The sequence below is a fragment of the Aedes albopictus genome, chromosome 2 (genome assembly GCF_035046485.1).
Source record: "Aedes albopictus strain Foshan chromosome 2, AalbF5, whole genome shotgun sequence".
Classification (NCBI taxonomy): Eukaryota; Metazoa; Arthropoda; class Insecta; order Diptera; family Culicidae; genus Aedes; species Aedes albopictus.
The window spans coordinates 406,623,743-406,644,492 of NC_085137.1; the positions used below are offsets into that span (position 1 = coordinate 406,623,743).

General features: G+C 39.6%; 1 protein-coding gene across 1 annotated transcript; it reads right to left on the reverse strand.

Moving 5' to 3' along the window:
• Positions 1 to 300: 300 nt before the first annotated feature.
• LOC109410483 (zinc finger protein 845) lies at positions 301 to 20,547 on the reverse strand. Its single transcript, XM_029876502.2, has 5 exons — positions 20,214 to 20,547; positions 19,815 to 20,142; positions 2,838 to 4,240; positions 2,620 to 2,761; positions 301 to 442 (listed from the first exon to the last, which is right to left on the reverse strand). Exons 1-5 carry the CDS (start codon positions 20,483 to 20,485, stop codon positions 302 to 304), a joined length of 2,286 nt encoding a protein of 761 aa, XP_029732362.2. The 5' UTR covers positions 20,486 to 20,547; the 3' UTR covers position 301.
• Positions 20,548 to 20,750: the final 203 nt, after the last annotated feature.

The window sequence follows — 20,750 nt, forward strand, 5'->3', positions numbered from 1 at the left end:
CATAGACAGAGGACCAGTTCTTGTTTTAAAAATATAAAACATGTAACGTTCGCTTTAACAAGAGAATTATTCACGAAAGATCTAAAATTCTGATCAATGTTACGGTACTCCGAATTATGTTCCAGATTAGGACAGGATTGGATTTTCTGAAGTGGATGTACTGCAACGAGGTTCTCTGGACTTTCCAGACTTGTAATCATAACGTCACCTATTGAGGCAAACAACCACAATCTTTTTTCGAAATTCGTAATCAGAGATCGTTTAATTCATTTAATGTCTGACCTACTGTAGGTAACATGTGTTAAAAATTCACATCACCACTTCCACCATCATCGTCGTCGATTCGCTCCTCACCACCCATGCTGCAAGTTTTCATGTGTTGCTTCTTCAGTGCTCTCGTTGCAAACGTTTGCTCACACTTGGGACACCTTTCGATGCGTTTCTGTAGAGTTATGAGGATCAAAGTAGTTTCACTATGTTTACTGCTCTAGGTTGTCCCAAAATTGAACATAGTCAAAAAGTTTGGGGGGCTCACCCTGCAAATGATAGCTAAGGGTGTTAGAAACAAACTTTTGTATGAGGGCAACTTTCAGAAATGACGTTTAGAGGTCGCCCCGGCGAGATTTTTGAAAAATGGCCATTTTTCGTAATAAATTTCATACAAGTATTTTTTACCGTATAAAAATTGGCAATACCCACTATTTTTATATTTTTTACAGCTTGATATGGATCCAAACTTCTTGGGAAAAATAATTAACGACATGTTTTGCAGGTAACTTTTTGATACTGATTTTTTGAAGTTACTAAAATTTGTCAATTTTTGAGATACTGCGCATTTTACCCATCATAAAAAGTATCTGAACCTAATGCTAATTTAAAAAAAATTCCATAAAAAGATAGGAAATTTTATGAGGAAAAACTTTGCCGAAGACAGCATTGCGTTTTTTCTATCCGTTTTAGAGTTATTCACGATTTACTATTTGGTGAAATTTGAATTTTTAGGTATTTTTCTAAAAATGTCACATAAGAGCTTCTTAAAAACACATACAAAGTAAAAAATCACGTATGCTCAACAAGGTTTTGTCTTGATTGTGTTTAGGAAATATGGTGGTATCATTTATTGAATTTTTGTTTCCGTTGACATATTCATTTTCTTTGATATAGAAAGGTACCTACTAGCGAGAAACTTTATCATTATGTACCATTTTGAGATGCCCCAGTAGGCCATGGCATTTTTGACGGTGATGTACTGACTATGGGTTATATACGAGCATAATACACAATCAAACGCACGGCACATTTTCTATATCATTTAGAAGGTGATACATTCCGCAAAACATGCCGATTTTGGTTTTCAATGATGTTGTTCAAATCGTTCATAGACATGAATAAAACGATCTAGTAGTCCCTATCATTTTGATCAACATATAGGTTGATAAAAATGACGTCAATTGTTTACGTCCAAAACTGTTGTTTACCAATAATAGCCTACCTTGTCCTATTGTATAACTTTGGATAACATAACGTTAACTCGCTGGTTCATCTCATCCCACCCGTTTCAATTTGACTCGGTGTATCTTATTTTCGATGTTGATAAGATAGTTCAAGTCAGTAAATGTAAAAAAAGACATGCTCTGCTTTTTATAATCTCTTGAATTGGAACTTAGTATCTAAAAATTGGTATTCTTACGTAAGATGTTCGTAATCGCGATTCGTTTTCGCCTTTATTCACTTTGCCACTGTTTCACTGGTCCAGGACTCATACGTCTTCGTATAGAAAAATAATTGAGGATATCGACAAGAAAGTAAGATAAACGCGAAAATATGGCTCAACATTTTGTGGAGAATATCTTTAAAAAATCAATAGTACTGAGCTTGCCAAGTCAAGAGAGCTAGCTTTTTAAGACATCTTTGCTATATAATTTCTATATGAAGGGATTGAAAAACAAAAAATAAAAACCAAATAATGATGTCACCATAATTCCATAACACAATCAAGACAAAAACTTGTTGAGCATACGTGATTTTTTACTTTGTATGTGTTTTTGAGAAGATCTAATGTGACATTTTTAGAAAAATACCTAAAAATTCAAATTTTACCAAATAGTAAATCGTGAATAACTCTAAAACGGATAGAAAAAACGCAATGCTGTCTTCGGCAAAGTTTTTCCTCATAAAATTTCCTATCTTTTTATGGAAATTGTTTTAAATTAGCATTAGGTTCAGATACTTTTTATGATGGGTAAAATGCAAAGTATCTCAAAAAATGACAAATTTTAATAAATTCCAAAAATGAGTATCAAAAAGTTACCTGCAAAACATGTCGTTTATTATTTTTCCCAAGAAGTTTGGATCCATATCAAGTTGTAAAAAATATAAAAATAGTGGGTATTGCCAATTTTTGTACGGTAAAAAATACTTGTATGAAATTTATTACGAAAAATGACCATTTTTCAAAAATCTCGCCGGGGCGACCTCTAAACGTCATTTTTGAAAGTTGCCGTCATACAAAAATTTGTTTCTAACACCCTTAGCTATCATTTTCAGGGTGAGCCCCCAAGCTTTTCGACCACGTCCAATTTTGGGACAACCTACTGCTCATGGAAGTAGATAACTCACCCTTTGCGCTCTCATCTTCGCCACGAGTTGTCCCGGAATGGGTTTCACCCGCACGTTCGTCTTAGTGTCATGTTTCATCAGCATGTGCCTGTTGTACATGGCATGGTACCGTAGATCTTTCCCGCAACATATGTAGTCGTCTCTGTTGAAAGATATAGATAGAAAAGGATGTTTGTTACTTTAGAAAAAAAAAAAGTAAAGGTTATGGAACTCCATACCTGTAGGTGATGCATAGGTGATCGTCTAGCAATTCCCTGGATTTGAACAAAATCAAACACCGTGCGCACTCCAACTCGTGGGGATTATCGTGCCGAGCCCGATGGCTGTCCAACGCTTCTTGGCTTCTGAAAGTCGATACGCAAATATCGCACACGAACAGTGTCTGAATGCCGTGGACCAATTCGATGTGGTTGGATAAAAGGTAGAAGGTCTGGAACTCGTGATTACAATGGGGACATGGGACCCGGACCTTTTCGTGTACGAGGTTTATATGCTTCGTCAGTTGCGGCTTCTTTTTGAACTTTTTGTCACACTGCTGGCAGGGGAATCCGTAAACATCGCTGTGACCCAGCTGGTGTTCATCCCGGTTGGCCTTCTTTCTAAAAGCCACGCCGCACGTGTCGCACAGGTAGTTGGCCACGCGCAAATGCATAATCTGGATGTGCTTACGCAGATCGGTGTCCGTATTGTGTCCTCGCTGACAGTAGGAGCAAATGTGCTCCTGCTTACCCTGATGACGAGCCATGTGATCCTTCAATGCTCGCTTTGCGGAGCATTTCAGTCCGCAAATATCGCAGATGAAGCGTTTGTGTGCCACCGGACCGTGGCGTCGAAAGTCGTCCCAATTGTTGAACACCTCCGAACATCCTGGGGCTTTGCACGCGTACGACTTGCTAGATTCTCGTTTTTCGTGCACCTTTTCATGTGCCCGAAATGGTGCTTGGAAATGCGTAGAAAAGGGGCACTTTGTACACTGAAGGGGTTCGTCGAATGTCTTCCCTGTATATTTGGGTCTCGGCGGCTTTTTTGTTTGGGGGTCCAGGTCCGTCGGCACCGATTCCTCCTGATGTTCGATATCCGAGTTGAGCTCATGATTGTCACCAGCTGTGTCGAATGTCTTCTCTGTATATTTGAGCTTCGGCTTTTTAGTTAGAAGATACGTATCCATTGCCGTCGATTCCTCTTCATGTTTGATATCTGAGTTGAACTCATTAATGTCGCCATCCATGATCTCCTCGTCGAACATCATTTCCGTCTTTATCGGCAGAGTTAACAATTCCTGTTCTAAGACTTCACATTGCTGTAGCTCCTGGACCATCTTGTCCTCTTCGCCGCAAAATCCTTCAAAGGATGCCAAATCGTACGAAGGAAATTCGTCCACCAAATCATCAGCACAATAATCATTCAGGTTACACAATTCAAGATCTTGGATCAACGCTCGTACAACGTTAGATTGGCTATTGAAGAGATCCAACATCGGACCGGAATTGCCGTGCTTTAGTTCGATCAACGAACTCATCAGCATGTGGGCCGTAGTGATCTTGGAGCGGTATTTAGCGAAGAATTTCAGTTGTTCCAAACATTGGAGGCAGACTGACCTCGGCAGATAGGTTTGCTTGTTCTGTGAAGTGGGTGAAGAAATATGATGGATTAGAAATATGTCGAATATGGTATGCCACAGTTAGGTATCATTCATGTTCATCGGTTCATTGTTGATTTGAAGAAGCAAATGGGCATTTTTTTTATTATAGTGCAAATTGGGTCGAAGGGTCCCAGATTTTCATGAAAATTTTTCCATAGGCTGGGCTCCAGAATATACGAACAAAAAAATGAGAAAAATTCAGGGTCGCCCATTTTCCCGGAAAACTCATGTGGAAATTCTTTGTTTTCCCCTGACACTACTTACTTTCAAAAATCCAAGGAAAAATCATAACTCAAGAACGAAGCATCATAGAAACAAAGTTTTTTTAGACCGAGCAGTAGGGAATAACAACAGCATAAGGAGCTATGTTATTTGGGTGAAATAACTGAATAATAGAATCGATAATTTTTATGTTATTAACATAACATATTATGTTATAAACTTGGAGTAGGAGTTTTTCAAAAGGTTTTGCCAACAATTCTAATAATAGCTCAGAAGAATTACTTTTGGAATTTCTAAGAAGATTGTGCCAGGAGTTCTTTTGAAGACTTGTCCAGGGTATCTAAGGGTTTCTCCAAAACTTCGAAGTATTTTCCGAATATTATTTAAGGAATTTTCAGAAGATTCGTTCAGAAATTTCCGTCCTAACTGTATACAAAAATGGAACAAAACAAAAGGGCAGGTAATTATTATCCAATTATTGCTTTGATTTCAAAACTTGTTACTTTTATGCTATTGTTGATAAGTTGATCAATAGTATAACAATAACAAAACTTGTAGTTCAACAAAATATGTTATTGAAATGTACCTGAGTGAACGTATTTCAATTCCTAATTTATAACAAAATTAAATTGTCCAACAAAATTTGTTATTGAAAATCTATGTCTTGATAATTAAATAATAACAAAACAAGATGTAAAAACAGGTTATGTGATTTCATAGTTATTAATTTGATATTCTCCTCTGCTCGGGAGGAAATGAAAGCAAATTTTCTCAGAAATCCAAAAAAAAAATATGAACTGGAAAAAGTTTTCCACAAAATTTTCCACAGTTGAGAAAATTCGTTAAGAAAAGCCGGAACAACAATGCCCGAACTCGTGGAAAATTTTCAAAAAAATATTTTTGAGAAGGTTATTTCATAAGCTGAAATTTTTGGAATGCACTTTTTTTCGCTTTTGAGTTATGGCCAATTTTCTTGAAAAATGTCCAAATGTATCGTACGACTTTTAACGATCCCCTCTGCTTCCACCATTATGGTTTCGAACACATTGTTACTCGGATGATGCGAACTGTCGGATATTGCTGCCATTATGCTACTTTTACAGACTTCACCATCCGCTCCAACGGACCTCCCATATGCGGGGCTGCAGGAACGTTGCAGTGCCACTGTGTACGGGTGTTGGTGAACGTAACCGTTAATGGCCTTGGTTATCTGGATCTCTTCTGTCAACTGCCGACTAGCTCCCACAAAGTTAGTGCCGTTGTCCGAGAATACTTCCAGCGCGGTTCCTCGTCGGTTCACGAACAACGCCAGAATAGGACTTGCTTTCGCTACACTTTGTCGTTCGCGCAACAGCTGAACTTCTTTCGGATACTCCTGTGCTTGAACCATAGTGTTTCATCTGCTTTCACGAACTCACTCTGGTTGAGTATTTTAAGCGACCTTGTCTCGCTTAGCAAGTGCTTCCATACTGCAACAGCTCGGTGAACATATGCTGTAGATGGTAACAGTCTGTTCCAGTTGGAAAAACGCTTTGCGTCTACCACTTCCTCTACTGTTCGGTATACGGTAACGATTTTTTTCAGTCGTCACATCTGGTTCCGCTGTATCTCCTGGCCGTTTCGTAGGCCACTGACTTTTCGGATCTTGCAGAAATGCTGGACCCTGATACCAACGGTGATCCGGGTCGAATGAGGACCCCCCATTCCATTTCGTAGCATCGTCCGCAAAATTTTGGACAGTATCTTCCCAAACTGGAAACCGGCTGATGCATTGATATCTTGCACTTGCTGTACCAGCTGTACTGCTTTTTCCACTGAGTTGATGCTGTCGAGAAAATAGTCAACGTAGTGGTTCTTGGTCACTACTTCCACTGCCCTTGGATACTGTTCAGTGTAGCCAGAAGCATTCCAGTTCTTCACAAACTGCGCTGTACTTGGCGAACTGGTTGAACCGAACATCGCCACGTTGATCACGTAGACTTGAACTTTTTTCCTCTCCTTCGGACTACTTCTCCAAATAAAGCACTGCGTCCATATGTCTTCATCACGGATGAGGACTCGGAGCAACATTTCCCGTATGTCAGGGCACATGGCGACTTTTCCCTGCCTGAAGCGCATCTGAACGTCCACTAGCGATACCAGAAGATCTGGGCCCTTCAGCAGCATATCGTTGAAGCAGGCTCCACAAACTTTCGCTGCCGCATCCCAAACCATCCGAATTTTGCCTGGCTTCTTGAAATTGATCACCACTCCCAGCGACAGATACCAGCCACATCGAGGATCCATCAGACTGCTAACTTCTTCCTGTGATGCTTTACTGTTGTACTGCTTTTGCTCGAAGCTGTTGATCTGCTCGTTCACTCTTCATCAAAGTTCTGAATCTCTGGACAGACGCTCTAAAACAGACTCGATTCTAGATCCTCGGCGGACTGTAGTTGCCTCCAAAATGATCGACGTTGATCTTCGTCGGCCTCAAGGTGCTTCATGACCACGGCGCAAAACTTTTTCATCGAATCATACAGATCACTGTTACTCATCTCCTGACTGACGTGTAGTTTCAGCTGTTCTACGGATCCTTCACTTCCAGAGTTTCTTCCGTAGATGCACCATCCGAGGAGAGTTTTCGTTGCGTTTGGATCACTTCTTCCACCTATGCGAAGCTTCAGACTGGAAAGGAGATGCACGTGCTGGATGCCGATGATCATACTGGGTTTCGCATCCACATAACTGCTGACGGGAAGGCCTTGTAGGTGTGGATAGGACCTTGACAGCTCGGAATAGTTTGACGTTTAACTGGGAAGTCCTAGCTCACGCACCATCCGCACGTTGTTGCTCACCTGGAAGGTATTTTGCTTTCCAGCACCAGAAATCTCCTCGCTGACTCTTTTGGAGCTCTTCTCATTTCTGCCTATATTTCCGGTCCATCCTAACCAAAGGTTGTCCAGCTCTCCATCAATTGCTATTGCCAAATTGAGTCGACGATGATCCGCCATCCAGGAACGCGTAGGATTCGACTTGTTTCCCGTCTCCATAAAGCGTGACTGGCAGATAACGGAAGAGAGAGAACGACTTCGTGTGGTGGTAGTAGTGCTGTATGGCTTCGGTTGGCTTCGTTGTCTCAGCGGATTCGCTTACTGTGCAACAGCATGTGATGCCGAAAACGAGAGCCATCCACGCCACACTCCTTTTTCGATGGCATTACCATTTCCGATGTGGCACTAAACACAGACGACACAGATTCTTCTGACGCATGGCTTTCCATCTCGCACCTATATACAAATCCTTGAAACTGGAACAGTTTAGGATCTGAGGGTTGTACTTTCCGCAATTCGAGCAGGTTTTTGACACACGACCTTTCTGTCGACGTGTCCTTTTCCTTCTTGCATCGGACGATTCGTTGGCATGAGTGAATAACTTCTACCTTGGCTTCGGCTTCTCCACGCGAACTTGCTTGTGCTGGTTTTGTGCACAGTCATGAAACTATTGAATGTCGCCAGGTTAACATATCCAACGCCTTGCTTGAAGGTCCCCCACTGCATCTTGCGAGATGTGCGCAACTCATTGACCAACTCCTGAAGCAACATTAAGTTCGACAAATGTGCTTGATGATCGACCAAGACAATGTGATCGACCAAATTCTGAATGGCCAAACCACAATAAAACTCAGGTTCTCCGCTTTGGGGGCTGGCACGTTTCTCACTTTCTTCAGAAGCGAACTGATCAGAATTTCCGGCCTTCCATGGCGCTTATGGAGCGTATCCAAAACATACGGGGCGGACACTGGTACACACCAAAATGGAAAACCTATCGAAATGTCAATGGGAACAACTATTTTTGCAAGCAATGACACAGACTATAAGGACTACAACGAGATATTCACGGAAGGCAGCAAGACATAAAAAGGAACTGTAAATATCCAATAACTCATAGGAGGAATCACCCAACGGGGAACCTTGAAACTCTTACCCGCTTGCGACTCAACCGTTGGAACTGATGTTTGCTCCGGCCGAGTGTTTCTACCGAACTGGCGCCCAGCCGCTAACCACTGAGTTGTGTTGCAAACATAATCAACTTGTCTGTCTGACCTGACAGGCAGCAAGGATGAGGCGGGTATGCACCATATAATAAAGGACAAGCTTGGTATACACCTCACATTCTCCTTCTTCTCTAAAAAAACATTCCACACTAAAATGTGGTTTTCTCGGTAAATCTTTACTCAGTTTTCCAGCTTAAAAAAAACATCTAAAACAACGATACCTGACGACGTTGTCAAATTAAACAACGCCATAAAATCCTATCAGATTTTCTCGGAGGTTCCTGAAGTGATTTCTTCGAATTGCGATAGGCTAATTCGGATTACCCCCAATTGTAGAGGTGCCTGGTGAGATAAGGAGAAAATCATTTGTTTACATAAAAAGGTCAATTTTTGTTTGTCGTCAAATTTTACTCATTTTTTTGCTCTAGAAAATGCTATTTTTCATTTGCAATGGCTTCCATTATCATCATTCTTGATGACCCCGCCGACAGATACCGGATTGGCCAGCTAACAAAAAAATCCGGAAGATCACCCGCAGGGGGCATAGCAAGAGCTCCTCAAATTAATCACATAAATTGTTCGTAAGTACCTACCGGATCTAAGTGCATCTGAAAGAGAATTAAATTTTCTTTCCAAAAAGTGCTCGTTTGTTTCTCTACGATGCGGAATTCGATACGAAAAAGTGAAAAAAAGTGCACTTTGCCTATGCTTCGCCATGGCTCTTTTATTTTTGCGGAGTCACGTTTTTCGTAGGGTTCTCATTCCTGCCACGAGATGCGGAGGAATCGTTAGCTTCCGTCAGATTTGCCTATACACAGAATTGCTCCAAGTTATTTAGTATTGTTCTAAACATCTCAATGTGTTGTACTGGTTTCAGAAAACGCATTTTATTGCTCCATTTTACTGCAATTACAGATAGGGTATCGGGATGCTTCGGCATAGCCCCCTCGTTCGGCCTATCTCAATGTAAACCAAAAACTCAAACAAACACGCATAACTGAATATCGGAAAAGCTATGCGCCATACAACTGTAACATTTCGTTTCAATTTTAGCACTTTGGAGCATTAAAATTGAATGAAAATGTCACTTTGTTTAACTTTTGTAGACACCATGATTCTTCGGCTTAGTGGGTAGTCTATACACATGATCATAAATGGCATGATTCTGGAACATTTCGAATTGACTTTTCAATAACTGAACATTTGATGCGACGGTTAAAGACGCTATTTTGAACTTGTGTATTTGTTTTCAATGAATAATAACTATTTTACAAATTGAATGTGGGCCGAATATTGAGGACATTTTTTTCACTATGTACCCAAATCTTGGCCCATCAGTAAAGTGACGTCAAAAACAACGATAAAAAGGCGTCAACAACATTTTTTGCATAAGAACCAGAAAGAACGAACAGGAAGAAAGATTTTGTGTACGGTGACTGTAAAAATATAACACAATAATAGGGTTGCGCTGTTTTCGTTACTTAATTAAGAAAGAACTTTAGTTAAAATGATTTATTTATAGTTTTTTGAAAATTTGGCTCCAAAAATGTAATTTAAACGTAAGATTGGTGAACAAACAGATATAATACTTCAGCAGAAATATTGAAAAAAATAAGATAATAAGTGGTTCTAGTGCATGGAAAGCAATGGACCAACGTTGTATCCACTAATAGGCCAATATTTGTACCATAGACCGACGTTGCATACCATCGCATCGAATCTTTTCAGCTTAATTAAGTAAATTCTTGAATATTTTCGTAAGTTTACTTCCAATTGGAGAAACATGCATTGCCTAGAGTGTGTAATAGGGTCAACATATTATTTCTAGTGATATTAATTCATGAGTTATGGTCAAAATTGCCAAGGCGGCTTGCAAATTAGGCCAAGGAATGGTACACATACCCTAATACTTTTTCAATTTCTTTCAAATATCATCGTCTTTGCAGCATCGATTAACCTTTCTATAAACCTTGCTGCTCATCCATCTAATAAAACGGTTGCATCCTATTTCCCCTAATTTACTTCAAATCCGAAACATTCAAACCATGGTTGCAACTATCTTTTTTATGTATAGGAAGCATATCGGATGGAAGCAAAAACATTTTCAATGTTATATGACGCACCTATGTTGATACTTGCATCTGGACCAAGTTGTGATCTTTTCGTCTCTATGCAAAAATGTACGAAATCATAGATCGTTGCCAGTACATCATATTATATTCGTGTCTTCTACAAAAGGGTAGAAATTAGACAATTTTCCCTGCAACATATAATACCATAAACCACGATAATTTCGATTTCATTGTCCGTTTACTAGTCTTTTAATGTGCATCACGCAGAAAAAAACATGGTAAACACAAAAGTATTTCAGGTAAACTCAAATAAATTGTCAATTTATTCTGGCAACAAAAATAAAACAGTTTGGAGCAAATCGAACGTCACATTTGAAGCAAATTCAATCCATTTTCGAAACAAACATGCATCTTCTGACAGGTTATGTTAGCAACAAATGTAATTTTTTTGTTTTTTTTTTGTAGCAGGTCGGCCCTACGGAAATATTTGTTTTCCAATTAAATTTACAAAGTCATTTCCTTCTCTAGGAAAACCCTCCAACCGCGTGGCCCCTTCAATGCCAACATCATGTAGATAACATACGCTCCCGAAATCAATGGGATTTCCTGGAAAATTTTGGTGAAACTTGACTTTTTTGCAGGAGGAAATCTTGTTTGGTGCTGCAACTGGAACTTGAGAGTTTTGTTTATGTTCTCGACGGCTGAACGGGGGGGCTCTTCAATGGGTATTGTAGAAATCAATATGTAATTGAGTTAGTATTTAAAATTAATATTTTAGTTTCAAATATTTTATCAGTTTACCGAATATTTGTTTCAAACGAACGAAATTTGTCTCCGTGATTATTGCAAAGAAGCTTCTAAGAGTATCCAGCTTTTTTACGGAAGTAGAGATATATATAAGGGAGCAATTTTGCTTAAAAATAGAACAAAAATCGAATTTAAATCGACAGCCTTGTATGGAAAACCAAAAATAAAAATCCGCTCTTCTGTATTTTTTTCTCTTCACGTTTTACAACTCACGTTTTACAACATTAAAAATTATCATCAGCTGATCGAGTTCAAAAATGCTGTTAACTAGTGTAATCTTTAAAAGCACTACTTGATCGATTAACAGCGACTAGAGTACGGTTTCGCCCACCAAAACCACATGCTCACTCACGCAGATTTTGGCGCGCTTGCACTTACGGATTTCCAGGCAGCATAAAATCGTGATCTTAAACACGAACGGTCAGGGAGACATCTACATACACCTGGCATCCTACATCTCGAATTGATTGATTGATTTGTCTTTATTAGAGAGACTTTCCTACATCTCGAACCCATCAACACATGGGCCAGGACCTACGGTTTTACTTCCTTACCGAACAAAGGCGTTATCCGATATGTTTGTCTCGGAAATACTGATGGTGTCGACTACGATTGAATCTAGACCGACTAGAGTAAAATGCAAACATGCTTACACGACTTACTACCACACGTTTACCGCCGGCGCTAAATTTGATCCCGGCAGAAATCTACACAGAGGTATCGGGCATAAAACGAAAACATCTGGGATGCATGTCGGGTCGGATGAGGAATGACATTCAGTTCGCTAAAAATTTCGCTTCGTTAGTTCAACTGGCGAACACCGATTTAGTGGGGCGACGTCAATAACAATGTATGAATATTGTACGACTTCTACCGAGTTGAACTTTGGGCAACTTCTTGAATAAATATTGTGCCTTGCAAGATAAATCTGTGAAACGCGTTTGTCTTCTTCTTTCTCATCAAGTTGCCCAAATACGACCGCACCACTATGAGCACCAGATGACCAAAAATTCTGTGAGCGGCGCTGATATCAAATCCTATAAATATTTGAACTGTTAAATATACTATTTAACCTTTTTCCGACTACTCTGGATACTACATATAGGCACATATAATAACAATTTTAAGCATCATCTGTTTTTTTCCTGGACCATCATCATCTCATCTGTTTGTCTGTGATCACCATCACATCATCTTTTTGTCTGTGAACAACATTTGTTTGTCTGTGATTATCATCACTTCGATCACTGTGATCATCATTTCGAACATCAGTCACTGCTCCTACCGGCCTCTACCGGCACAAATGCAGCTGCTATCTTGCCATTTAGGATGGTTTTCGTTACCTGCCCTGTGTTTTCGTTCTACCGACCAAGCCTTCACAACGGGTTCCAGCAGTTTTCGTTACTGCTCAGTTATTTTGAAAGCTTAATTTTCAATTGAGCTGGTTTTCCTTACTCATCTTGAAGTGGTCTTCTTTACACACTTCATGGAGTAGTTTTCTTTACTACTCTGAGACGGTTTTCATTACACGTCTCTGGGAAGCGGTTTTAACTACACACTTCCCGCAAGCAGTCTTCATTACATACTTGCTAACTGGTGGTTTTCATTACGCACCTCACAAAAAAAAACTTTTTGTTGGGATTTCCCACAGTGAGTGATTCCTCCTATTTCTTCTGATTTGTTTATGACCAGCAGCTGGTCAAAAATACTCCTGGCAGGATCGCCAATGTAAATATCCAATAACTCATAGGAGGAATCACCCAACGGGGAACCTTGAAACTCTTACCCGCTTGCGACTCCACCGTTGGAACTGATGTTTGCTCCGGCCGAGTGTTTCTACCGAACTGGCGCCCAGCCGCTAACCACTGAGTTGTGTTGCAAACATAATCAACTTGTCTGTCTGACCTGACAGGCAGCAAGGATGAGGCGGGTATGCACCATATAATAAAGGACAAGCTTGGTATACACCTCACAGGAACAGCTTTCGTATTCTTCGACGATAAGACTTCTTAACAGCACATCAGCGTACTAAATCAATTCCAAACTCTCCATAACTAACGCAAAACTAATGGATATTCAAGCCGCAGTAGAGTGGGCTTTACACTCTTTTTCCAAGGTGGTCGTGTTAACAGACTCAGCAAGCGTCTGTTCCATACTACAAAACCAAGAAGAATCAAAGATAAGAACCACATCGCTTGGAACATACACAAAATGCTGTTATGACAAGAAACCAGAAACCACCTACGGACTGCAGTGGATACTTAGTCACTGCGAAATAGACGGCAACGAAACTGCAGACAAGGCAGCAGTAGAAACTACAAATACCTAGGCCGACAAACGATGCACAGCTCCTTCTTTTTTACATTTTTTTAAATTGAATTTCTGAAGTATTCATTGGAGTAATTCCTGAATCCTTGAAATGCTTATTAGAGGAATTCCTAAAACATTTCTTGCAAAACACTCAAAGGATCCTTTAGATGAATTCCTAAAGAATTTTTCAAAGGAATTTGTGTAAGAATCCTCGAGAAAAAACCGTGCAGAAGTAATTGTAGAAATACATGGAATATACATTGCAGGAACGTATTCCAGAAGGATTTCTTGTATTTGTTAAATGTTTGAGGAAATCGTGTAAAAAATTTCCAATGAAATACTTGGAGAATTGCTTGATGAAATCATTTTAAGAAATTCTAAGAGAATACTTGAATAAATTCTGAATGAATCTTTGGAGAAATCGCAAAGGATTTTTTGAAAAAATCCTGAGAGGAATTTCTTTAGAATTTTGAATAGGACCTTGGTTGAATTCCTAAACGATCCCTGGAAAAATCACAAAAGTAATCCTCGGTAGAATTCTTGAAGAAATTATTAAATATATTGAACAAGTAATGCTTCATCCGATTGATGAAACCTTCGCAAGAGTTTCTAACAAGATCTTTGAAGAAATTCTTAAAGAATCTTTCGATAATTTTCAAGAGATTTTTTGGAAGAAATATTTAAGAAATCCTTGGGGAAATTCCCCTAAGAATTCTTGAAGCACACCGAGAAAATTTTCTACTCAGTGACTGAGTTGGTCTTATTCAGATATCGAAAAATCCTTTGTATTCTTACTCAGTTTCCGTTAAAAGTGGGACAACCTATTGGTAATGGGTTGTCCCACTTTTAGTTGAAACTGAGTAAGAATACAAAGGATTTTTCGATTTCTGAGTTAGACCAACTCAGCCACTGAGTAGAAAATTTTCTCTGTGCAATGCCTCAATGAAATTTTAGTCTTGCATTAATTACTTTAAGGATGATTCTATGCATTCTTAAAGAACACCCTCCCCCCCCCCCAGAATTCGCCAGGTCCCCCCCGAAATTTTTAATATCTTTATACATATATGGAAATAAGAAAAAATCTGAAAACCACTGTCTTAATGACAATCTTTTATTTGGCATAATATGTGTTTAAACTGATAGTTTTTTAAGACTGTTTTCAACTCGTCACACTTTAAAGATCATTGTCCAAAATGGTATATGATTACTCTGTTAAGTTTTGTTTGGGATTGTTATATAACCAGAATTATATAAGAAGCAATGCTTTGTACAACTTCTTTTTTTTAAATCGCTGAGAAATTCATGACTCCTGTATCTCTCTAAAGTATTCCAATACAAATCGTTGGAGGAATTCCTCTAGAAATCCTTCAAGTAATTCAAAAAATCTTCGAGGAAAAAAATCTTGGATGAATCCTTCTAAAATTTCTGACCGAGCCCCTGTATAAATTTTTGAAAAAATCCAGAGAGGAATTTCTGAAGGAATCACTACAGGAATTCTTGGAGTAATCCCTGAAAGAAAGGAACTCTCAAAGAAATTTGCTAGAGGAATTTCTGCAGGTAGTAAACCCAATAGGAATCCCTGGAGGTATTTCTGAAAGTATACCTGGAGGAATCCCTGGATGAAATCCTGGAGGAATGCTTAGATCAAATATGGGAGGAATCTTTGGAGAAATTTCTGAAGAAATTGCTTAAAGAATCCCGGAAGAAATTCCTAGACAAATTTTTGAAGGAATCATTGGAGGTATTTTTGGACGAATCCCTGAAGGAATTTCTAGAAAAGTTCTTGGAGAAATCACTGGAGGAATTCCTGAAAAAATCCCTGAAGCAGTTTTCAAAAGCATCTCTGGAGGAAATCCAGGAGGAATTTTCGGACAAATTGCTGGCGGAATTACTGGGGAAATTTCTAAAAATATACCTGGAACAATTCCTGGAGAAACCTCTAGAAGAATTCTTGAAGAAATCCTTGAAGGAATAATTCGAGGATTTCCTGGAGGCATTCCTAGAGAAATTCCTGGATAAATGCCTGTAGTGTTCCCTAGCGGAAATCTGGGAGGAATCCCTAGAGAAATTTCTGAAGAAACCTCTTGAGAAATTCCGGGAGGAATCCTTAGAGATATTTCTGTAGAAATTCTTGAAAGAACCTCTGGGGGAATCTTTGAAAAATCCCTAAAGGAATCACTGAATCAAATTCTAGAAGATCCTCGGAAGGATGCCTGGAGCAACTTCTGGGCAAATTAATGACGCAGTTCCAGGGGGATTTCCTGGAGAAATCCTTAGAGGAATGTTTGGGGTTCAGAGAAAAACCAGCCGCAGGCTAAAAATCTCCTTAATAAAGCTAATAATAATAATTATTCTTGGGGTACATACTTCCGAAGAACTATTCCTGCAGAAATTCCTGGAGGAATCTCTAAATGAAATTCTGGAGGAATGCTGGGAGGAATCCCAAGAAAATTTTCTAAAGAAATTCCTAGATAAATTCATAGAGAAATTCCCAGAGAAATTTCTGGAGTAATTCCAGGAAGAATTCTTGGAGCAATATCTGGATGAATTACTGGAGGAATAATTCGAGGGATTCTTGGAGGAATCTCCGGAACAATCTTTAGTAGAATCCCTGAAGGCAGTGGCGATTCCCTAACCTCAAATCTACCTGTTCAACGAATGTAAATTCTTGAATTTTCTTAACAAATTGGCTTGTAATTTGTAGAAAATGGCGAGAATAGTAGTTTCCGTCCATTTTCAATTTGATCCTGGTCCTGTACTCTTCGCAAATACAAGTTTTAGGGTCGTTGAACAGGTAAAAAGTGAGGTTACGAGACGCCACTGCCTGAAGGTATTCCTGGTAAATTCCTGGAGGAATTACTGGAGGAATCCCTTGAACCGATTCCTGGAGAAATCTCTGGAGGAATCCTTGGAGGAATTCCTGGATTCTTGGAATAATGCGTGTATAAACTCCAGGAGGATGATTTTCTAGAGAAATTCCTGGATAAATTGCCATAGTAATTTCTCAAGGAATTCCTGGATTAATTCCTGCAGGAATTTCTGTATGAATTCCTGAGGAAATTTCTGCTGGAATTCCTGGGGTAATTTCTGGTGGAATTCTTAAAGGTATTCCTGGAGGTAGTCCTGGAGGAATCCTTAAGCAATACCTGGATGAATCCCTGGAGGAATCCCTACAGAAATCCTTGTAGGAACTCTTGGAGGCTTGGAGGTATTCCTTGAAGAATTTCTGGAGGAATTTCTAGAACAAGGATTACCTAGAAGAACTCCTGAAGGAATGCCTGCGAGAATTCCTGGAGAAATCTTCTATGGAACTCCTGGAGTAATCGCTGGAGAAATCTATGGAGGAATTTCTGGAGGATTTTATTGAAGAATCGCTGGACTTTCAGGTAGAATCCCTGGAGAAATTTCTGGTAAATGTTCGAGGACTAGCAGAGTCTGAACCAGGTTCGGGAGCAAAATGAAAACACGTCTTTTCTACTACAAGACTGAACGCAAAGAGAAAGATTTATTTCAATGCAACATACAAGAAGTACATAAAAGCAACCAGGTTGCTGCGATCGATTTTTATGTTAACGACTAAAATTGAAACATATGTTGCCATTAGCAACCGCATCGTCACGCATGCAAGCGCCACCACGTTGATGTTGCACTAAAGTGTGCCACGTCCAACAGTAAATTCCTGGAACCATTCCTGGAGGAATTTCTGCAAGAATTCCTGTGAGATTCCTGGAGGGATCCCTTGAACCAATTCCTGGATAAATCTTTGGAGGAATTCTTGGAGGAATATCTGGAAAAAAAATCCTTAAGGAAACCCTGGAAAAATTTCCGGAGGAATCCCTGGAAAAACTCCTGGAGAATTTCCTGAAGAAATTCCTAGAGGAATTGCTGTAGGAATTTCTAAAGGAATTCCTGGAGGAATTTCTGGATCAATTCCTGGAGAAATTCTTGGGGTAATTTCTGGAGTTATTCTAGGTGTCATTCCTGGAGGAGTCCCTGTGGAAATGCCTGGACGAATTTATGGAGGAATACCTGGGGGGAATTTCTGAAGGAATCCCAGGATGATTTCCTGTGGGAATCTCAAGAAGAATTCATGCGAGAATCCCTGGAGGAATTATCCCTGTATAAACTTCGGGAGTATGATTTCCTAGAGAAATTGCTGGAAAAATTGCCGCAGTAATTTCTAAAGGAATTCCTGGAGAAATTCCTGCAGGAATTCCTGAGGTAAATTCTGCAGGAATTCCTTAGTTAATTTCTGCATGAGTTCCTGTGGTAGTTCCTGGTTGAATTCTTGAAAGTATTCCTTGGAGGAGGCCCAGAATTAAATGCTGAAAGAATGCCTGGAGGAATCCCTTTAGAAATCCCTGGATGAATGCCTGGAGATATTCCTGAAAAAAAAAATCCTGGAGGAATTCCTAAAAACATTCGTGGAGGTATTCCTAGAGCAATCCCTAGAGGAACTCCTGAAGGAATGCCTTGAAGAATCGCTGAAGAACTTTAAGGAAGAATCCCTGCATTAATGCTTTAAAGAATTCCCCTGGAGGAATTCATTGAGGAATCCCAGGTAGAATCTCTAGAAGAAATCCTTGAGGTATCTCTAGAGAAATACCTGGAGGAATCTCTGGAGGAATTCTTAGAGGAATCTTTGGGAAATATCCAGAGGAACTTCTGGATGAATCCCTTCATAAATTCCATTATGAAGCCTTGTAGAAATCCCTGAAGGAATTTCTGGAGGATTGAAGAATCAATGGAGAACTTTCAGGAAGAATCCCTGGAGGAATTCTTGGACAAATCCCTGAAAGAATTCCTGGAGGAGTTCCTGGATGAATCCCTGGTGGAATCTCTAGAGGAATTTCTTGGGGTATCTCTAGTGCGCTCTAGGGGAATTCTAGGACGAATCCCTGTAGGAATTTTTAGAGAGATATCCTGGAACAATACCTGAAGGAATTTCTGGAGGAATCCCAGTGTTTGGATATTTAAAATAAACCCGAAAAATGTTACTTCAAAAATCGCAGAAGAAATTCCCGGGTGAATTTCTGAAGAAACCCCATGAGGAATTCCTTAGGGAATCACAGGAGAGTTTTCTTAGCGAATTCCAGTAAGAATTTCTATAGGAATCGCTGGATGAAAAATCTGAAGAAATCCAAGTCTGCAATAATTTCTAGATGAATTATTGAAGAAACTATTGGATGGACTCCAAATAGATTTTTTGTACAAAATTTTTAAGCAAATTCTGGATTAATTTTTGAATAATCGCTAGTAAAGTTTTCTGAAAGAATGTCTGGAAGACATTCCTGCAGAAATACTTCGAATTCCAGACAGAATAATTGGAGCCGTCTCTAGTGAAATGCTGGAAGGAATCTGCAGAAATACCTTAAAGGATCTCTGGTGAAATTTTCAAAGGAAACCGCGAAAACAGCACTGGAATAACAATCACTGGACGAACCTTTAAAGATATCTAAATCCCCTCTAAAAGACAAATCCACATAGAAATGTCTGGTGGAATCCCTAGATGCGTTCTTGAAGGAATCTCCGGAGGAATCCAGTCATTTTGATTCCTAAAAACTGCAATTCAGATTTGCATATCGGGCGACCATGCCGCTTAAAAGTCATCTCAAATCAGGCAACATTCCCTTGAAATCCTTGGAGAAATACTTAACTTCCATGGAAAAACCATTAAAAGAATATTTGGAGGATCTCCATAAAGAAACCGTAGAGGAATGCTTGGAGAAATTGTAGAAAGATTATTCATCCTTTGGCGGAATTCCGATGTAATTTCTTGGAAAACTATCCAATTCCAATGGAATCATTGGAACGTTTTTTGTAGTAATTCTTTCGGAAATTTCTTAAGCATCCTATGGATGTTCTTCTAGATGAGTCCTCAGATATATTATCAATAGAATCCTTGGTGGGCTTTTGAAGGAATCTGAAGTAATTAGAATCTTTTGAAGTAATCTGAAGTACTTTTGAAAACATCTCCGGAGACAACACTGTCACTCGAGATTAAAATGTATAGATTTTCATCATGGTATTGAGCCTTAATCTGTAATCGAGTTGCTGATCCCGAGTTGTCTATCCTCTGTATTTATACTCTAAAATGATTTCTTACCTGATCAAAAACCACTTCGGGGGACGTGATGGTAGCTATGAAGTCCGCAATACTTTTCCCACCAAAGGCTGAATCGATCGTCGATAGAGCGACCATTACAACGCAACGAGAGTTGGGCTGCAAGCACAACCGACAAACGTGCGGATACTTTTTCAGATTGAAAATTTCCTGGTTCGCCGCATCCGTATTTTCTTCGTTGTTCCGGACACACAGAAGCGCATCTTCCACAAGTTGCTTCGTTTTGATCTGAGATTCTTTAGCGGATTTTCTGTACCACGCGGGAGTTTCAGTTTCATCGGGTTCCGGAACGTACAAAGCGGACAAATGACTGAAACGAAAGAACAGATTAGAAGTGAGATATGAGATAACCTGGTCGGAATCGGAACCGCTGACACCTACGCAGGATCCACGGTCACTGCTCCGAAGCGGGTGGGAATCGCCGACTTTTTCAAAATGTTCTTCTGCTTATCCGGCTTGAAGCAATCCGAAGTGAAGTGGTGGGAGCACACTCTGGCTTTGAGGAAATCTATGGACGGATCCAGCTTACACTTCTCCGCGAAGGCAATCGCTTTGATCCAGATGTTTCGCTGGGTCACATTGCGCGGGAATGAATGTTTCGAACGGCGTCGCTTGTGGAAGTCGTATCTGCACGACGGCACTATGCACCTCATCGTATCACTGGTGATATTTCACAGATCAAATTAGGAAGTTTACTAGAACTAGTGAACTGTTAATCTACAGTTCAAACGCTACACTTTGTTTACATTCAGTTATTTCCGAAATTTCGATATCAATGAAAACCTTACAACAGTTCAAAATTTGATGCCACACTCTCTCATTTACGCTCTGCTCTCACTCTTTTCGTGCTTCTTTTTTGCAACAAAATCAGCTGTGTTCTGTCAAAATCAGCTGTTCATGCGCTCTCCTCTCATTATT